At 34.5% G+C, this 16,949-nt stretch overlaps 1 protein-coding gene across 1 annotated transcript; it reads left to right on the forward strand.

Annotated features, from left to right (window-relative positions):
- Positions 9,943 to 14,291, forward strand: LOC109361229 (polyadenylate-binding protein 2-like). The gene is made up of 5 exons (XM_019606616.1): positions 9,943 to 10,228; positions 11,204 to 11,271; positions 13,484 to 13,675; positions 13,801 to 13,928; positions 14,031 to 14,291. Exons 1-5 carry the CDS (start codon positions 10,012 to 10,014, stop codon positions 14,077 to 14,079), a joined length of 654 nt encoding a protein of 217 aa, XP_019462161.1. The 5' UTR covers positions 9,943 to 10,011; the 3' UTR covers positions 14,080 to 14,291.

The raw sequence follows: 16,949 nt of genomic DNA on the forward strand, positions 1-16,949 counted from the left end.
ATTGAGATACCTAAAAGGAACCTTGGGCTATGGAATTTTGTATCCTACTAAGGTTGATGCTAACAGCAGCAGAAACAACATCAATTTGATTGGATTCTCTGATGCAGATTGGTGTGGAGACAAAGTTGATAGGAAGAGTACAACTGTTTATCTTTTCTTGCTAGGAACTGCTCCTATAAGTTGGTGTTCCAAGAAGCAGGATGTGGTAGCCTTGTCCTCATGTGAAGTTGAGTATATTGCAGCTAGCATGAGTGCATGTCAAGCTGTGTGGTTGAGTGCTCTCATGACAGAATTGAAGCTCAAATCAGAGGAGAAATTGCAGCTGATGGTAGACAATAAATCAGCAATAAGCTTGGCAATGAATCTTGTTGCTCATGGTAGAAGCAAACATATTGAAACCAGGTTCCACTACATAAGGGAACAAGTAAGCAAGGGAAGATTGAATTGGTTTTCTGCAATTCAGAAAACCAAGTAGCTGATATACTAACCAAGCCCTTAAAGAAGGAAAGATTTGAAGTTTTAAGGAAGAAGATGGGGCTAGAAATGATTAAGCAAAACTGAATTAAGGAAGAGTGTTGAAGAATTAGTTGTAATTCAGTTTGTGTAAGTCAATTACTTTAGATTTGTAAATCAGTTTTCAGTTTATATAGTTTTACTATTTTTAGATGATAGTTAGTTGGCATTGGCTATAAATAGAAACATTACTCTTCCATGTACTTACTTTAACATCAATACCAAATACATCTTTCTCATCTATCTCTTGTTTTTCTCAACTAACACTACTCTTCTTTATTATACCTCCTTTTGCTCTTGATTCACTAGTTTCTAATTATCCACCTTTTTTGTAAGTAAAACTAGCAGTATACCCTTGCCAATAACCACTTCCCATTTCACAACTTAATTTCCCACTTTCCTATATAGGACAAGATTGAACGTGTGCACTAACAGTAAAACCACTTTGTATCTTGTCAAAGGTAACAGTGCTCTTTTCCTTTTTTGTTGGATATAAGAGCACTCAATTTTTTTTTTCAACTATGTATCTTTGTTTTCTATTTAAAGTATGGTGAGTGACTCTACAGCTTCCTCTGTTTTTGCTGATCGTGATAGGGCCCGCCCGTATATGTTTGCTTTTCATCAAATTTAGGGTCACCTTTTGAGTTAAAAAATTATATTTGATCATTCTTAGAGGTAATAGGCATGACTCAGTATGAATTGTTGTATGATCACTTATTCATGATGTTTTATATGTGCATATTTCACTTTATATAAAATTTAGTTTCAAGTATCATTAATTATCTAATTTTTCATTGATTAATCGAGTATCAATTTGAATGGTTAGTTCAGTCAATATTATATAAGATGAGGTTAGCTTTGAGTTTAGAGTTGAGTTCAAAAATAATTTAAACAATATTTAGAACAAGATAAGAATAGATAAGTCTTACTCCACCATCAAATTTTGACCAAATTTTAATTGTATTATTACTTTATTAGAGTGACATTATCAACATGTGTGTTTCCCTCCCAAACAAAAGTAGCTTAGTGTAATGCCTTGTGCTTGTGTGACAGTGGCACATCACTGTTAGGTGTTTTTACCCGTAAAAGGAGCCATTTGGCGTTTTTAAAATCTTAGATTTTAATTTTAACCATGAATGAAAATTAGTGATAATGAAAGGGGAAAGAACAAAAAAAAATAGTCGTTGGGTGAGTTGGTTGTGCTTTGTACAGATACTGTTGCACTGACTCTAATGAAACAAACTATTCCTCAACATTTGACTTCAATTCCTTAATTATTTATGTGAGTTTGATATTAGCTTGATTACTTAAATAGTCAAATAAGATTTCTATAAGAGTTTGTGAATAGTGTAATTTGTAATTTGCACTTTAGAATCTTACTTGCATGAGTTTAAATTAAATTGTATTGTTGATTTATTATTTTAGTCTAATAATTCATTTTTTCATCATATTAAATAATAAGCATTATTTATATTAGAGGAGCCTAACTTATATATTATTAGATTATATACTATTACATTAATTGTAATTTTTATATTATGAATAAATTTGATAGAAATTAATTTCCGTGTTGGATAGGATAGTGTGGATTTATATAATGTTTTCTTGATAGAAACTAATATGTAATCTTCTTTTGGTTATTGTAAGTGTCTCTTATCAAGTGTTGTTCTCAAGATTAAAATTAGACATTTGATCTTGTAGTATACATGAGCTCTAGATATGTTGTTAGCAATGTATACTTACATCTACTACTACATTAGAATTGTTATTTAACAATGTATATTCAACCACGTTTATGTGTTAAATATTGTTAAATGTAAGGCGGAAGATAATTAATAGCGCTTATTAAAGAAAACGTCGTTAAATGTGTTATCTTTTATTATCTTTAACCGTGCTTATTAAAACAAGCACGGTTAAAGGTCATACTTCATATATTTAACATCACTTCTTCAATAAGCCTTGCTAAATGTGTTATCTTTATGCTTACTGAAGAAATTGTTGGTAAAGGTGTTATCTTTAATCGCGCTTGTTGAAGCAAGCGCTGTTAAATGTCATCCTTCATATATTTAACAGTAATTCTCCAATAAGTGTTGTTAAAGGTGTTATATTTAACAACGCTTATTGATGAAAGCGTTGTTAAAGGTGTTATCTTTATCAGTGTTTGTTGAAGCAAACGCTGTTAAAGGTCATACTTCATATATTTAACAACAATTGGTCATACTTCATATATTTAACAACAATTATTTAATCAGCATTGTTAAACGCTTGTTTTAGTGAGCAAGAATCTTTTCAAATTCAAAAACAAAACCTGACACAATAATATATATCACTCAGTTTATTATTTCTTTTACTTTTCTTCTTACATTTATTTCTCTTTTGTTTTCAGTTTCTCTCTTTAAGCAAATTATCGATTTTTGGTTTTTCTCTTCAAGCATAAGGTAAATCGTTATCTTATTTTAGCTCATTTATTTCTCTCTTCACTAATAGTGTGATCTTTATTTGTTGTGAAGTTATGCACCTATGGTGAAGTTATCGATTTTTGGTTTTTCTCTTCAAACATAAGGTAAATCGTTATCTTAGTTTAGCTCATTTATTTCTCTCCTCACTAATAGTATAATCTTTATTTGTTGTGAAGTTATGCAACTATGGTGTTCTAGGTTTTTGGCTATAGTGAATATTGGAGGAGAAAAAATGAACAATTTGCATAAGATCTCATTACTCATATGTTATTTTATAATATTGGAATTTATTAAGATTTAATTGATGTGGTTGTTCAAGAGAACTCAAGGAATTCACACATGAATCGATGAATCTAATGGAATAAGCGTAGGAATTCCTATGATTTGAGAAAAGAATTCGAACTTTCTTATTAAAATCAATCAAGAATTACAGAATTTGTGTTGAGGAAGGAAGAAGAAGTTTTTTGGAAACTTTCTAAAAATGGAAATCTGTTATTAATTGCTTTTTGAAAAGTTGTTGTTTATAGCCTATTTCCTAACTACCTGAAACAGAATTACAAAGGCTATGACACAGAATTACAAATGCTACAAATTCACCCTTATCATTGCCCACCCCATAAGAACATTCTTGTCCTTAAGAATCAAAATCTGGAAATCTTTTACATAGATCATAATAGAATTCCCATGAAGCATCTTCAACCAATTGATGCTTCCATTTAACCAAAACCTTGGTTACTGGTTGTCCCCTGCGTTTCACTGTGATTCTATCAAGGATGAGCTCTGGTTCCTTATCGTGATTACCCACACTTGTAGTAGAAGGAAGAACTGAGGAAGTAATAACCTGCCCAACATGCTTTTTCAATTGAGAAACATGAAACACATTGTGGATTTTAGCATGTTCTGGAATCTGCATTTTGTAAGCCACGGATCCAACCTTGCTGAGTATAGGAAAGGGATCAAAATATTTAGGAGCAAGCTTCTCATTACTCCTAGCTGCTACTGAAATTTGCTTGTAAGAATGCAGCTTAATATAGACCAAATCACCTCCCTGAAATTGCCTATCACTCATATGTTTATCTGCCAACTGTTTCATTCTATCCTGGGCCCTTCTTAGATGAAACTTAAGCACCTTCAACATCTCTTCTCTTTTAGCCAAGCTTCTGTCCACCAATTGTACCTTAGATTCACCTGGCAAATAAGGCAAGTAAGTGGGAGGAGGTTGACCATACACCACTTCATAAGGAGTTGCTTGTATGGAAGTGTGAAATGTAGTGTTATACCACCATTCAGCTAGTGGCAACCAACATACCCATTGCTGAGGAGTATTTGTACACATACAACGAAGATATGTCTCCAAACACCTGTTGACAACCTCAGATTGTCCATCTGTTTGTGGATGGTAAGAAGTAGAAAGCTGCAATTGTACTCATTGGAAGGCCATAAGCTCCTGCCAAAACTTGCTGATAAACACAAGGTCTCTGTCACTGGTTATGGATTCTGGAAATCCATGTAATTTGAAGACATTATCCATGAATGCTTGAGCAACAATGCTAGCTGTGTAAGGATGAGTAAGCTGGATAAAGTGAGCAGCCTTACTCAACCTATCTACCACAACACAAATCACATGCTTGCCATTAGAGATAGGTAACCCTTCAATGAAGTCCATAGTGATATGTTGCCATACATGTTCAGCTATAGGCAAAGGTTGTAGTAGGCCAGGGTAAGCAGAATTGTCATACTTACACCTCTGGCAGACAGAGCATTGTTGAATGAAGGATTTAACATCCTTATTTAACCCCTTCCAATAGAGTATTGCTTTAACCCTCTGGATAGTTGCATTTCTTCCAGAATGTCCTCCTGAAGCTGCCTCATGAAACCATTGTAACAATTCCTTCCTGAGTGATTCATCCTTACCCACCACCAATTTACCATTTCTTCTGAGTTCGAGTCCATTCCAAGAATAGTGTTTGTGTTTAGCTGGATCAGATGTTAATTAAAGTATTATCTTCTGCAAGCTAGCATCATTGACCCAAGTGCCCTGAATCCTCACTAATAAATCTGAATTCAAAGTATACACCAAGATTGCTTGACATTCAACCCCTTCCATTCGAGAAAGAGCATCAGCTACTACATTGTACTTCCCTTGTTTGTACTCAATGAAAAAGTCAAACTCCATAAGCTTTACCAACCACTTTTGTTGGAACTCAGTGGTCAATCTTTGATCCAGCATGTATTTCAAGCTCCTATGGTCAGTCTTGATGATGAAGTGTTTATTTAAGAGATAGTGTCTCCATTTTTGGACTGCAAAAACCACAGCTATAAGCTCCTTTTCATATGTTGAGAGTGATTGTTGTTGTTGATTTAGCATCCTGCTAATATAAGCAATAGGGTGTTTGTCCTGCATCAACACAGCACCAACTCCTTGTCCTGATGCATCTACTTCAATTGTGAACTGTTGTGTGAAATTAGGCAGAGCCAACACAGGTGCAGTGGTTAGCAACTCCTTCACCTTCTGGAATGTCAATTTGGCTTCAGCAAACCATTTGAAGTTATCCCTTTTTAACATTTCAGTGAGTGATTTAGCCACTGTGCCATATCCCTTCACAAATCTTCTGTAGTACCCTGCTAAGCCCAAGAATCCCCTAAACTGTTTTAGTGTTTGAGGTAATGGCCAGTTCTGGACTGCACTGATCTTGGCTAGATCAGTGGCTACACCCTCTCTGGATATGAAGTGCCCCAAGTACTCCATCCTTCCAACTCCAAAGTAGCACTTGGATTGCTTAGCAAATAACTGATGTTCTCTCATCTTAGCAAGCACTAACTCCAAATGTACAAGATGTTCATCTATTGTACTGCTATAGATAAGAATGCCATCAAAAAAGACAAGCAAAAATTTCCTGAGGAACTCCTTGAAAACTAAATTCATCAAGTTCTGGAATGTAGCAGGAGTATTTGTTAGGCCAAAGGGCATCACCAAATATTCAAAGTGCCCACTATGAGTTCTAAAAGCTGTTTTGTGAACATCATTGGAACTCATCCTCACTTGATGGTAGCCTGCTCTCAAGTCAATCTTAGAAAAGATGCTAGAGCCATGTAGCTCATCCATGAGGTCCTCAACCAAGGGAATAGGAAATCTATCCTTGATGGTGCCCTTGTTTAGCTCCCTGTAGTCCACACAGAGCCTCCAAGTACCATCCTTTTTTCCCACCAAAACAACTGGACTGGCATAAGGGCTATTGCTTGTATTACTCCTGAACTGAGCATATCATTGACCAATTTTTCAATAACATCCTTCTGTTCCTTAGCATACCGATATGGCCTTTTGTTTACAGGGTCCATATTATGCCTTAAATGAATTCTATGATCATGCTCTACTCTTGCAGGTGGCAATTGAGAAGGGTTGGCAAACACATCAGCATATGCTTGTAGGATACACTCAATTGTAGGAGGAATCTGGTTAGCATCAGCATGAGTTGTTAGAGTGTGCAAGAGACCCCCTTCTGTAGTGCCAATTTGAATCATTGAGAGATGGAACCCCATTAGCATAGCTTTCTCTAATTGTTGAGCCTTAACAGATTTGCAATCAAGTTGTGTAGCACCCCTAAGCACATGTCTTCTTCCCTGTAGGCAAAACTCCATGGTTAACTTGTTGAAATTCCATGTAATGTCTCCCAAGGTGATTAGCCACTCAATGCCTAAGACAACATCACAACACCCCAGTGGAAGCAGCATCATATCTGAAGTGAAAGTACATTTGCTGGAGAGTCCAACTAAAGTTCCTTACAACCGAAGAAATTGGTACTTTTGTCCCGTCTGCCACAATAACTAAGATAGGTTGCAATTCTTCAATTCTACACCCAATTCTTTCAGCTACTTGCCTATCAAGAAAGTTATGAGTGCTGCCACTATCAATCAAAATATGCAAGGGCTTTTTGTTGTACTTCCCCGTGACCCTCATTGTACTAAAATTGGCCACCCTAGTTAAGGCATTAACCGAAATGTGTGGTTCTTCACTTGAACTCAACACTGTTTCTTGATCCCTACCAGACCCAACCTCCTCATCCTCCAACTCATCCACCTCTAACAGATGAATCTGCAGTTTCTTGTGGGACAAGCTATGTTATGGTGTATACATTTCATCACAAAAGTAACAGAGCCCTTTTGCCCTCCTCTCATTCATATATGCTGGTGTCAAACTTCTATTGAATCTTGTCCTTTCTTTCACACCCTCTGCTTCAGTATGCAAAGCTGGTTTAGGACCGAGTAAGGGTCTTCCTCCCGTATTGCTAAAAGAAGGATTCTTGCCTCTCCCTTGGTTCTGGATGGTGGGACTAGCAGCTTCATACAATTTAGCCAAAGTGAAGGCCTTCCTTACAGTTTGGGGTTGAAACATGCGTACCATCATCTGTACATTGTTCTTCAAACCTCCCAGAAAGCAACTCAGCATATAGTCTTCAGAAAGATCCAACCTTGTAATGATGGCATCGAATTCTTCGTGATACTCAACTATGGTGCTCTTCTGCCTAAGTTTCATCAATTCTGCCATAGGGTCATCACAAACATCCCCGAATCTTTCCAGTAGTGTCTTCACATACTCACCCCATGTAGGTATTGAGTTCACCCACATTGACCTTACATAGGCATGATGCCACTTCAAGGCTTTACCTTCAAAGTGCATTATGGCTAGTTTGACCTTAAATTCCTCTTGAGTGTTGTCCACCATGAAATACGTTTCACACTGGTATAACCATTCCTTCACATTGGTTCCATTGAATCTAGGAAATTCTATCCTAGCTAGCCTTGTGTGACACGCATATGAGTGGTTATTAGTATGTTCACCTTGACTACGGTGGTGGTGATCTCCATTCCCCATGCCTGATTTGTTCTGCCATGATGATCCCCCTGATGCCATACTCTGTTTGAGACCCTGTTAGTGATTGTTTAACCGATTCTGCCATGGATTTCTGCATTGAGCTTATCAATTCAGCAAGACGTAGTTCTAGCTTATCCGAAAGGCGTGTCTCCAACCTTTCTTCAATTTCTCTTGCAGCAGCTTGCATACGCTTGGACTCTGCCATCCCCCCAGAAAAAAAAAGCTCTAGATACCAATTGATGTGGTTGTTCAAGAGAACTCAAGGAATTCATACATGAATCGATGAATCCAATGGAATAAGCGTAGGAATTCCTATGATTTGAGAAAAGAATTCGAACTTTCTTATTAAAATCAATCAAGAATTACAGAATTTGTGTTGAGGAAGGAAGAAGAAGAAGTTTTTTGGAAACTTTCTAAAAATGGAAATCTGTTATTAACTGCTTTTTGAAAAGTTGCTATTTATAGCCTATTTCCTAACTACCTGAAACAGAATTACAAAGGCTATGAAACAGAATTACAAATGCTACAAATTCACCCTTATCAATGTAGTTGAAGTTGTTGGTGATTTAAAAACTCTATTGTAAATATGGTGGAGTTGAACATGTTTGTTATGTGTTTGATAGAATGTTTGGGAGAAATATTATCTTATTTAGAAAGTAGACATTTAACAACATTTCCTTCAGTGAGCGCTGTTAAATGTCTACTTTCTACAGCGCTACAAAAAACGTTGTTGAATATAACCTTATGTACTATTATGTTCACATAGAAAGCGCCACAAAAACGTTGTTAAATGATGATTTTAAGCGTTGTTGTTTTGCTATTCTGGCGTAGTGTACGTTGCATATGATGAATATGAGATGATCATTAACCATTGGACCACTTAATACTTAAACTCCTCCCACTAATAAGACTAGTTGGCCATTTTTAAGTGTTGGATAAGTCAATACTTAAATTCACTAACATGACTAATGGATGACTTATATGAAAAAAATGTTAGAAGTCTCTATATATAATCATTAGGTTAACAACAAATGGACAAAATTTTCATCTTATCAATAACTCAAATCAATGAAATGGTTTGTCTAACAAACGTCTAAAGTCTTTATTAGATTGTTTTTCTTTTATTTCTTAAAATGGAGAACTACAAATAATGGGACGAGTTGGTTAGTTCTAACTGTTAGATCAGTTAATAATAAAAAATAATCTTCATAGCAAGATCAGTCGCTAACCTCTATGGTTTAGATCATCCAATACTTAAATTCACTCTAATTACCAAAACTAGTCGATAAGTTTTAACTAGTAAATCACCAAATAATTAAACTCACTTTGAGTACTAAGACTACTCAATAACTTCCAACCTTCGAGACATTGAATATTTGAACCTATCTTGTTAGTTGTGCCACTAAATCAAATGCTTGTTAGTTACCCTCATTGTCTCATTTTAATTGTCACATTATCATTTTAGTTTTTTTTATATTGATCATTACTTTGGGAAATCAATGTGGATTAACTACTTTTTTTTTCTTTTTTGCATTTACGAAGTGCGATAATAATTAATAATTACTTTATTTTTGCAATTTTTCAAAATTTTAAATTCCCACCAAATGGTACCCACTTACTTATTTTATATGATATGAACATATGAGTTCATTACCTTCACTCTCTCGTATAACATCATACTTTTTACCCATCAAATTATATCTTAGCTAGAACACCAAAGATCACTAAATATCAGGTTCAAGATCAACCTCTCACAATCCTGAACTTGAACCTAAATCCTTTGAGGTTAAAAAATGGACTTCATCCCAATCTAATTGTCTTTCAGGTTTTCCAAACTTACTTCAATATCAAATACATATATACAAATAGTTTTCTTAAAACTCTTTGATCATAATGCTAATAATGTATAGACATAAAAGAAGGTTTAATATTGAGAAAAAAATCTCGAAATCAAAATGAATCGAGTCAAGTCAAACTCACGTTCAGGTGGGTATACAAGAATTTATTTATATTGTCCTAATTCTTCAAAATAATAAAAACAAATATTATTGGACATAAATACCCTACTGTCCCGCATGTTAGAACCTTCTTGAAGGAGCCCTATCTACGAGTGAGTGTAGTGCACGTAAAAGAAAACATTGTTGGTTGAGTTGAAGAAAAGAGAATATGGATGAGGAAGAGCACGAGGTGTACGGAGGGGAAATCCCTGACGTCGAAGGAGATCATGACAATCCTGACGTTGACATGTCTGCCGCCGATGATGACGCCGCCGCCGTGAAGGAGCTTGACGAGATGAAGCGGCGGTTGAAGCAGATGGAAGACGAAGCCGCCGCTCTCCGTGAGATGCAAGCTAAGGTCGACAAAGAAATTGGCTCTGTTCAAGGTTATATTTCTTTTTCATTCTCGCGATCAATTCAGTCATATTTCACTCATTGATAATTATTGATAATTGAAATTTGTTTAAGCTTTCACTTTCATCGTGGAACTTTAACATTCTAATTAGTAATGATCTTCATGACCTAGCTTGTTTTTTTGTTTTTGTGAAATTCTACAGTTTAATGATGATGTGAAGCTGTTTAGCTTGTTCCGTTTTACCTGCGTAGAATTATAACTTTTCAGATCTAGTGCATTATATAGAATTGAACATCAAATTTGCACCTTAGCTCAATTTTCCTATTTTATTTTTATGACAATCGGTAATCAGGGTTTAGTCATGTCAGTTTGATAATAAAATTGTTTCAAATTATTTGTTTTAATCAAAATCAACAAGTTGTAGTTTGTGAGAACTTTGGGCCAATTACAGACCTAGATCAATAATCACAGTACTAATATAAATTTGTAAAGTGGCACATCAATGCAATATCTTTCTTGCCTTTTATCAGCCCCATAGGCACAATGGTTACACGTGAATGATAAATGACTTTGAATATACAAACACGGCTGCATGGTAAATGGCATTCATGTGTAATTGACATATCTATGGGACTAATAAAACGCTATAATGATATCTTGCATTTGTGTACCATTTCACGAATTTTGATTTGTTCCATGTAGTATCATCCTTTATATTCAAGCCCAAACGAACAAGCATACAAGTGTCATAAGTGATTTTTTTCTAAAAAAAAAATTACGTAAGAAAAAACCTAAACAAAAGGGCCCTTACTATATCTTATATCATCTATTGTAATTGTTGGAGTTTTGGCAAAACATGATATTAAATATATATGTTGAAGTCTGTATTATTTGTAGAGCGTATTTGTTTTCCAAATCACCTTACTACTATTTAAACAGAAAACTAGTTTTACTTATTTTGCCTTGTTATCATTCACTTTTAAACTTAATTGAATCTCCTTTGTAGATCCTGCTGCTGCTGCTTCTCAGGCAAACAAGGAGGAGTCAGATACTCGATCTGTTTTTGTTGGCAATGTATGAATCATCCTATTTTGTGTTATGTTATATGATTGTCTGATTTTTTACGTCCTTATTTTTTACTTTCATTTAGAGTGTTTGTATAAAGAGGGTGTGCCTGGGTGCAACTGTAAGGTGGCTTACCTTGTGACTCGAAAGTCATTGATTCAAATCCTTGAAACAACCTCTTCGCATGTCAGGGTAAAGTTGCTTACATATATCCTCCCCAGACCCCACTAGTGGGAGCCTCTTGCATTGGGTCGCCATTTTTAGAGAATTTTTATACTGTTGAGACTCGAGAGTCCTCTGCACATATTTTCTTATCTTTGTGTTTGCTTATGCTATGTTGGAAGTTAAAAGGGATATTTTAAAATTTGGGGATATCTTTGTCCTTCCCATGTACCCTTCTCTGACTGTCTCACTGCCTCTCCGCTTGTGGGGTCACGGCCACGTACCTAGACCCCATCTGGTAGAAGCCTCGTGCGTCGGGCCACCCCCATTTTGTCACACTGCCCTTTATTTCACTTTTGGTAATTATGAAAATTGAAACTTCTTACAATTGTTTTTCACCGTGGACAGAGTTGTTCTCAGTAAGGCTATCTGTTCATTGGCTATCTCCATTGTCTATGGATTTGGCCTAGTCTTGAAGCATGCAATAATTCTATTAATTGGTTTCAATAAACTTTGGTTGAGTGGATTGAGCTTAATTATATATATTCATTTTTGTATTGGACCCTCTTATTATAATTTATTTGAAACTGTATGTGTTCTGGAGTAAATACTGCTATTCTTCAGAGACAAGTTTTGACGACATGTCTCACTATGATCGCAGGGTTATTCTTATTACCCAGATTGCATATTAATGCTGGGATTCTTTTCATTGTATTTTGTGGGTGGGCCAATGTAATTGACATTTTTTAGTGTGTACTAGAGGGGGTAGAGAACATTTGTTGTTGTGCTTTTGAATTTTAATATGATATAAAAATAGAGTGTAAAAAGACTGAGGAGAAAAAATATGAAGGTCTCTGAAAAGAAAAACAAATGAGAAAACATTTTACAAAAGAAAAAATATAATCAAGTTGAAAGAGAAAAGAAAAGGAGAGAAAAATGACAAAAGAAAAAGGAAAAATAGAGTATGTTGAGGAAACTGTGAAAGGTATCCTTTGGGGATGGTTGAATCTGGTACAGCTGATGGTGGAATGTGTTAAAGATGCTTCAACTTCACTACTGGAGCTTGTGGGTTCTTTTGGAAGAACATTCTGTAAGTGTTGGGAACACTATCTTAGTGGTAGATCCCTTTTGTTGATTGCAATAAGGTCTATGGTGTCTCCGTTTTCTCATTTAGATTTTCCATGTCTTTCTTATTAATTAAACATTGCTTTGATTAATGTCTCAAACAACATAGGTATTGTGGCCTTGCTCCTTGGGGTAAATTTGTAGACTATAAAAGGTTGTTGCTGTTTTAAATTGCCACGAGGAGGAAACTAAAGTAGAATGCACAAGAAGGTTTCTTTAGGGTTTAAGGAGCCTGTAAAATGACACTAAATGTTAATACTTTATAAGCAAACTATTTTTGATGGGGTGGATTCCTTGGTTTTATTATATATTTGGGATTTGGGTATCATATGTTATATCAGAGTTGATTGTTTATGTAGTAAAAAAAAGTGTTGGGTTTCTTCTGATGTTTGAGGAGTTGGAAACTACAAATTTATGTTGAGTAGGAAAAAATATTAATCATGCTCTAATTTTTGAGTTCTACAAGGGTTGGTGTGCTTCCGTATCTTAAAAGAATAGAATAAAGATTAGAGTCTGTTCGATTTATTGGGTAGAATGTTTGTGTCTGTTATGTTCAGATTTCTGAGGTCTTCCCTTTTTAGAGACAAAAAGAAGTATTTATTATATAGTTGAAGGAAAAGAGAATTTGTGTTCTGGAATTTTGTAAAAATTGCCCTGAGCGATCTATACGATTCCGATCTAATGCTTTTATGTTAATAAGCTTTTACAATTTTTTATTTTTTCAAATGGTTGTTTCTGAAGATATTTGGTTAATATGATAAAATAGTATTAACCAGAACAAGAGTCTTGGATATGCATGTGATATAAAGTGATGTAGTTCTAGTCTGGTTTGTTTTTATACATAATAACCAAATCTTATCTAAGCACCTTCTGGATTATCATGATTGTTGCTCATCATCGGCATGAAGATCTGTTCAATTGATTTGTTCTACAGGTTGATTATGCATGCACACCAGAAGAAGTGCAACAACACTTTCAACCTTGTGGTACAGTGAACAGAGTCACCATCCTGACAGACAAGTTTGGCCAGCCTAAAGGTTTTGCATATGTGGAATTTGTTGAAGTTGAAGCTGTTCAAGAGGCTCTTCTCCTGAATGAATCTGAATTACATGGCCGTCAATTGAAGGTATGTTGTCTCGATTGCTGTTGTTTGTGTAGTTTATGCAAAACTTGGGGTTGAATTCAGCCGTGAGTTATTCTACTGATTTTGTAATTTTAAACTTTTCATGATTTGGATATATGTCTTTTCAGGTTCTACCCAAGAGAACTAATGTTCCGGGAATGAAACAACATCGTGCTAGGCGCTACAATCCTTACATGGCTTATGGCTTCAGGAGGCCATATCCTCCTCCTTACTTTTACTCCCCTTATGGATATGGGTATGCTATGTGCCTCATTTAAATTTCTCTGATATGCCAAAGCTGTTTTTGAATTTGATCGATGTTTTGCATTTTTCTCATTTTCTATTAAACATACTGCAGGAAGGCTCCGAGGTTTACAAGGGCAACTCGGTACGTGCCCTATTACTAAAAGTTTGCATGGAAGAGTGTTGAAGATATGATGATAGTCTTAAATAGTCTTAAGATATCATTTATCTCAAGCTATAATACTTGTCTGTTTCTTCCTCAGTTCTTGGAAGATGGTTTACAATTGCCATTGAATATTATGTTAGTGACTATAATTTGTACTTCAGCTTATTATGGTTACACATTAAATTAGTCGATTAAATCAGAGTTATAATACTGCAAGCTGAGTCATTATAGTTTGTACTTGACCAAAGGGTTTGTATGGATCCAGGATTGGGGAATGCTTATTTTCAATTTAAAATTAAGGGATGCAATGTTTTTATAAGTAACTAAGGAATGGTAAGGTAGATTTCATAATAAGTTTTCACTTTATTCTTTAACATCGAAAAAAAGTTTTCTTATTTTCTTTTCGTTTTAGACTCTTCGAAAACCAACTTTCAAACGAAATCATGTATTGGTACTAATATTGGTTTGTGGTTTGTCTGTTCGGCCAGTAGTTTGGCCCAGTGTCTTCCTTTGACTACTATCAAGTTGACAATTTTGTGCCACTTTTCAATAGCTTGTAAAAAATACAAGTTACTCTTTACCTAGTCTCATTCCATTAATGAGAAACAACTTACATGTTGGATATTTAGGTTTCATTGTATATTAATGGTGTTTAATTTCTTTAATTATCTCTTTGTTACGTATGGGCATTCCTATATCATGAATAGAGGCATGAGAAATGAACAATTTCTCCCTTTTATTTCTTCTTAATCTCTTTTGTTTTTTGTTTACTTCATAACAACTATATGTTTACGAAACAAGCTCTATGTCAAATATGAAAATAAAGAAGTTATTGATAAGAGGCTAAAAGCTATGTACATTTTACTTGATTTGGAAAGCGGCAATGAAATAAATAATAGTAAAAAGAAATGAAAGTAAAACAAGTAAATAAATCATGAGAAGAACATAATAGAGCTTACAAATGATTTAGATAATGATAGGCTGGTATGAAATTGAAAGGAATAACATCAAGCTGAATTGAATTGAAATAGACTTTATTACATTCCTAATGAGATAAATCCAATATAATTGTGCCCTGCTTCATTATAAAATCGAAAATAAATAATGTGACGTTAGTGTTTCACTTCTTTTATCCTTAAATTTTCAATTTCAAACCAGTCATCAACACCACTAATAGATACTCTAGGTGAGTAAGAGTGTGTTTGATTATCATTATTTGTTAAAAGAGTTAATAGTTAATTTTGATTCTTTCTCAAACAAATTTGTAATTATATTAGTCCCTCAAATACTATATTGTCACCAACTTAGTCATTCAAAGATTAAACTTGCTACTAACTTATTAAAGAAATTTTCCACGGTAGTAGTCTTTTGAAGCATAAATTTGTCATCATGTCCCTTTGTTAAAGATTAAATTACCTTTGAACTAACATGGTAATTTTTTCATGGACTAATTTAAAGATTCCTTACAAGACTAAGTTGCTGACAACAAATATAATAATAAATTGTGTAGATGTCTTTGTCATAATTAAATGATCTTTACTTAAATTAAGTCTCAGAAGCACCATTAGTTTTATAGTTAATTAATCAATTTGATAACTCCAAAGATTACAGTGTTGCTAACTTAGTCCTACAAAGAGAATTGTCGGTATATTACTTTCTTAAAGATTACAATTGTCACCAATTTAGTCATTCAAATAAATTTTACTACCGTAACCCCTCAAAGATTAAATTTGCCACCAATTTAGTTCTCCAATGAACTTGTTACCATAATAGTCTTTAAAGATTAAATTTGTTAAATTCCAGGGCACATTAAGCAACACAAATCCTTCACTACATAATGTTGATTATTTCTTCATTAAAATCCAACACCTAGCAGAAACATACACGATATCTTATCCAATATGTATACTTTTGTTACATCTCATTTGTATTATAATTACTAATCAGTATATGTAAACCTAACATCTACAGTTGGAAGTGAATTCTTGCAGGGATAGTGCATACGCAAGAGATAGATAGAAACCGGGTGATTTTTGCCTGGGCCAAATTAGTTCTTAAGACAACTTTAAAATTTTAAATAAGAGGTTAAAACCTATACGTTTTGTTAGCACATCATTCACCATTGATTTACATTATTTTTGTTTGAGAGTCAATAATTGTCCAATACAAGATTTATTCAAGGAAACACAAGTCCATTTATGGTTTCATTGATTTGGTGATTCAAGGGGCATACATAATACTCATAATAGGAATGATTTACAACTCCATATAATGAAAACGTTGACAATTGTGCTTTCAGAAAGTTTGGTGAGGTTGTTGGGTTATATTAGTAATTTGGTCAAGCAGTGTAGTTTTACTAGTACAAGCCCATGGCTAATGATACTGTAAGACTAATAACATAATAACGTCCATATTTTAACTAGGTTGTAGAATTTCAAAGTGATATAAATGGATTTTGTGAAATATTTAGGGACAACCAATGAAATACTCACTAGTCCCTACTAAGTGTGAGTCTCGTTCATTAGGCTGTCCTGTGAAATATTTAGGGACGAACCTGATGAACAACAAATGGCTGCCACTGAGAATGCACAAGTTGGTGGCCAAGCCCAACTTGTTAATAATGTCACTGAGAATGTCATTGAGAATGCACACTTAGGTGCATAACCTGGTGAAGCTGCCGATGAGTTTGCCATTGAGACTGCAGAAACAGCTGGCAAAAATGCTATTGAAACCTTATAATATAATTTGGGATGATTGCTTTTACTACAGAAGTATTTTTGTCATGATTTCCTCTAATTAAAAACTATCCTTGGATATACAATGTCAAAATCAGAAAAGACATAAGTTTTGATGATGCAAACTTATATC

Source organism: Lupinus angustifolius, chromosome LG01, assembly GCF_001865875.1.
Source record: "Lupinus angustifolius cultivar Tanjil chromosome LG01, LupAngTanjil_v1.0, whole genome shotgun sequence".
Lineage (NCBI taxonomy): Eukaryota > Viridiplantae > Streptophyta > Magnoliopsida > Fabales > Fabaceae > Lupinus > Lupinus angustifolius.

Coding starts and splice junctions, on each gene's coding strand:
- LOC109361229 (XM_019606616.1), top strand. CDS start 10,012: ATGGATGAGGAAGAGCACGAGGTGTACGGAGGGGAAATCCCTGACGTC. Junction 10,229..11,203: donor AGAAATTGGCTCTGTTCAAG/GTTATATTTCTT, acceptor TCTCCTTTGTAG/ATCCTGCTGCTGCTGCTTCT. Junction 13,929..14,030: donor TACTCCCCTTATGGATATGG/GTATGCTATGTG, acceptor AACATACTGCAG/GAAGGCTCCGAGGTTTACAA.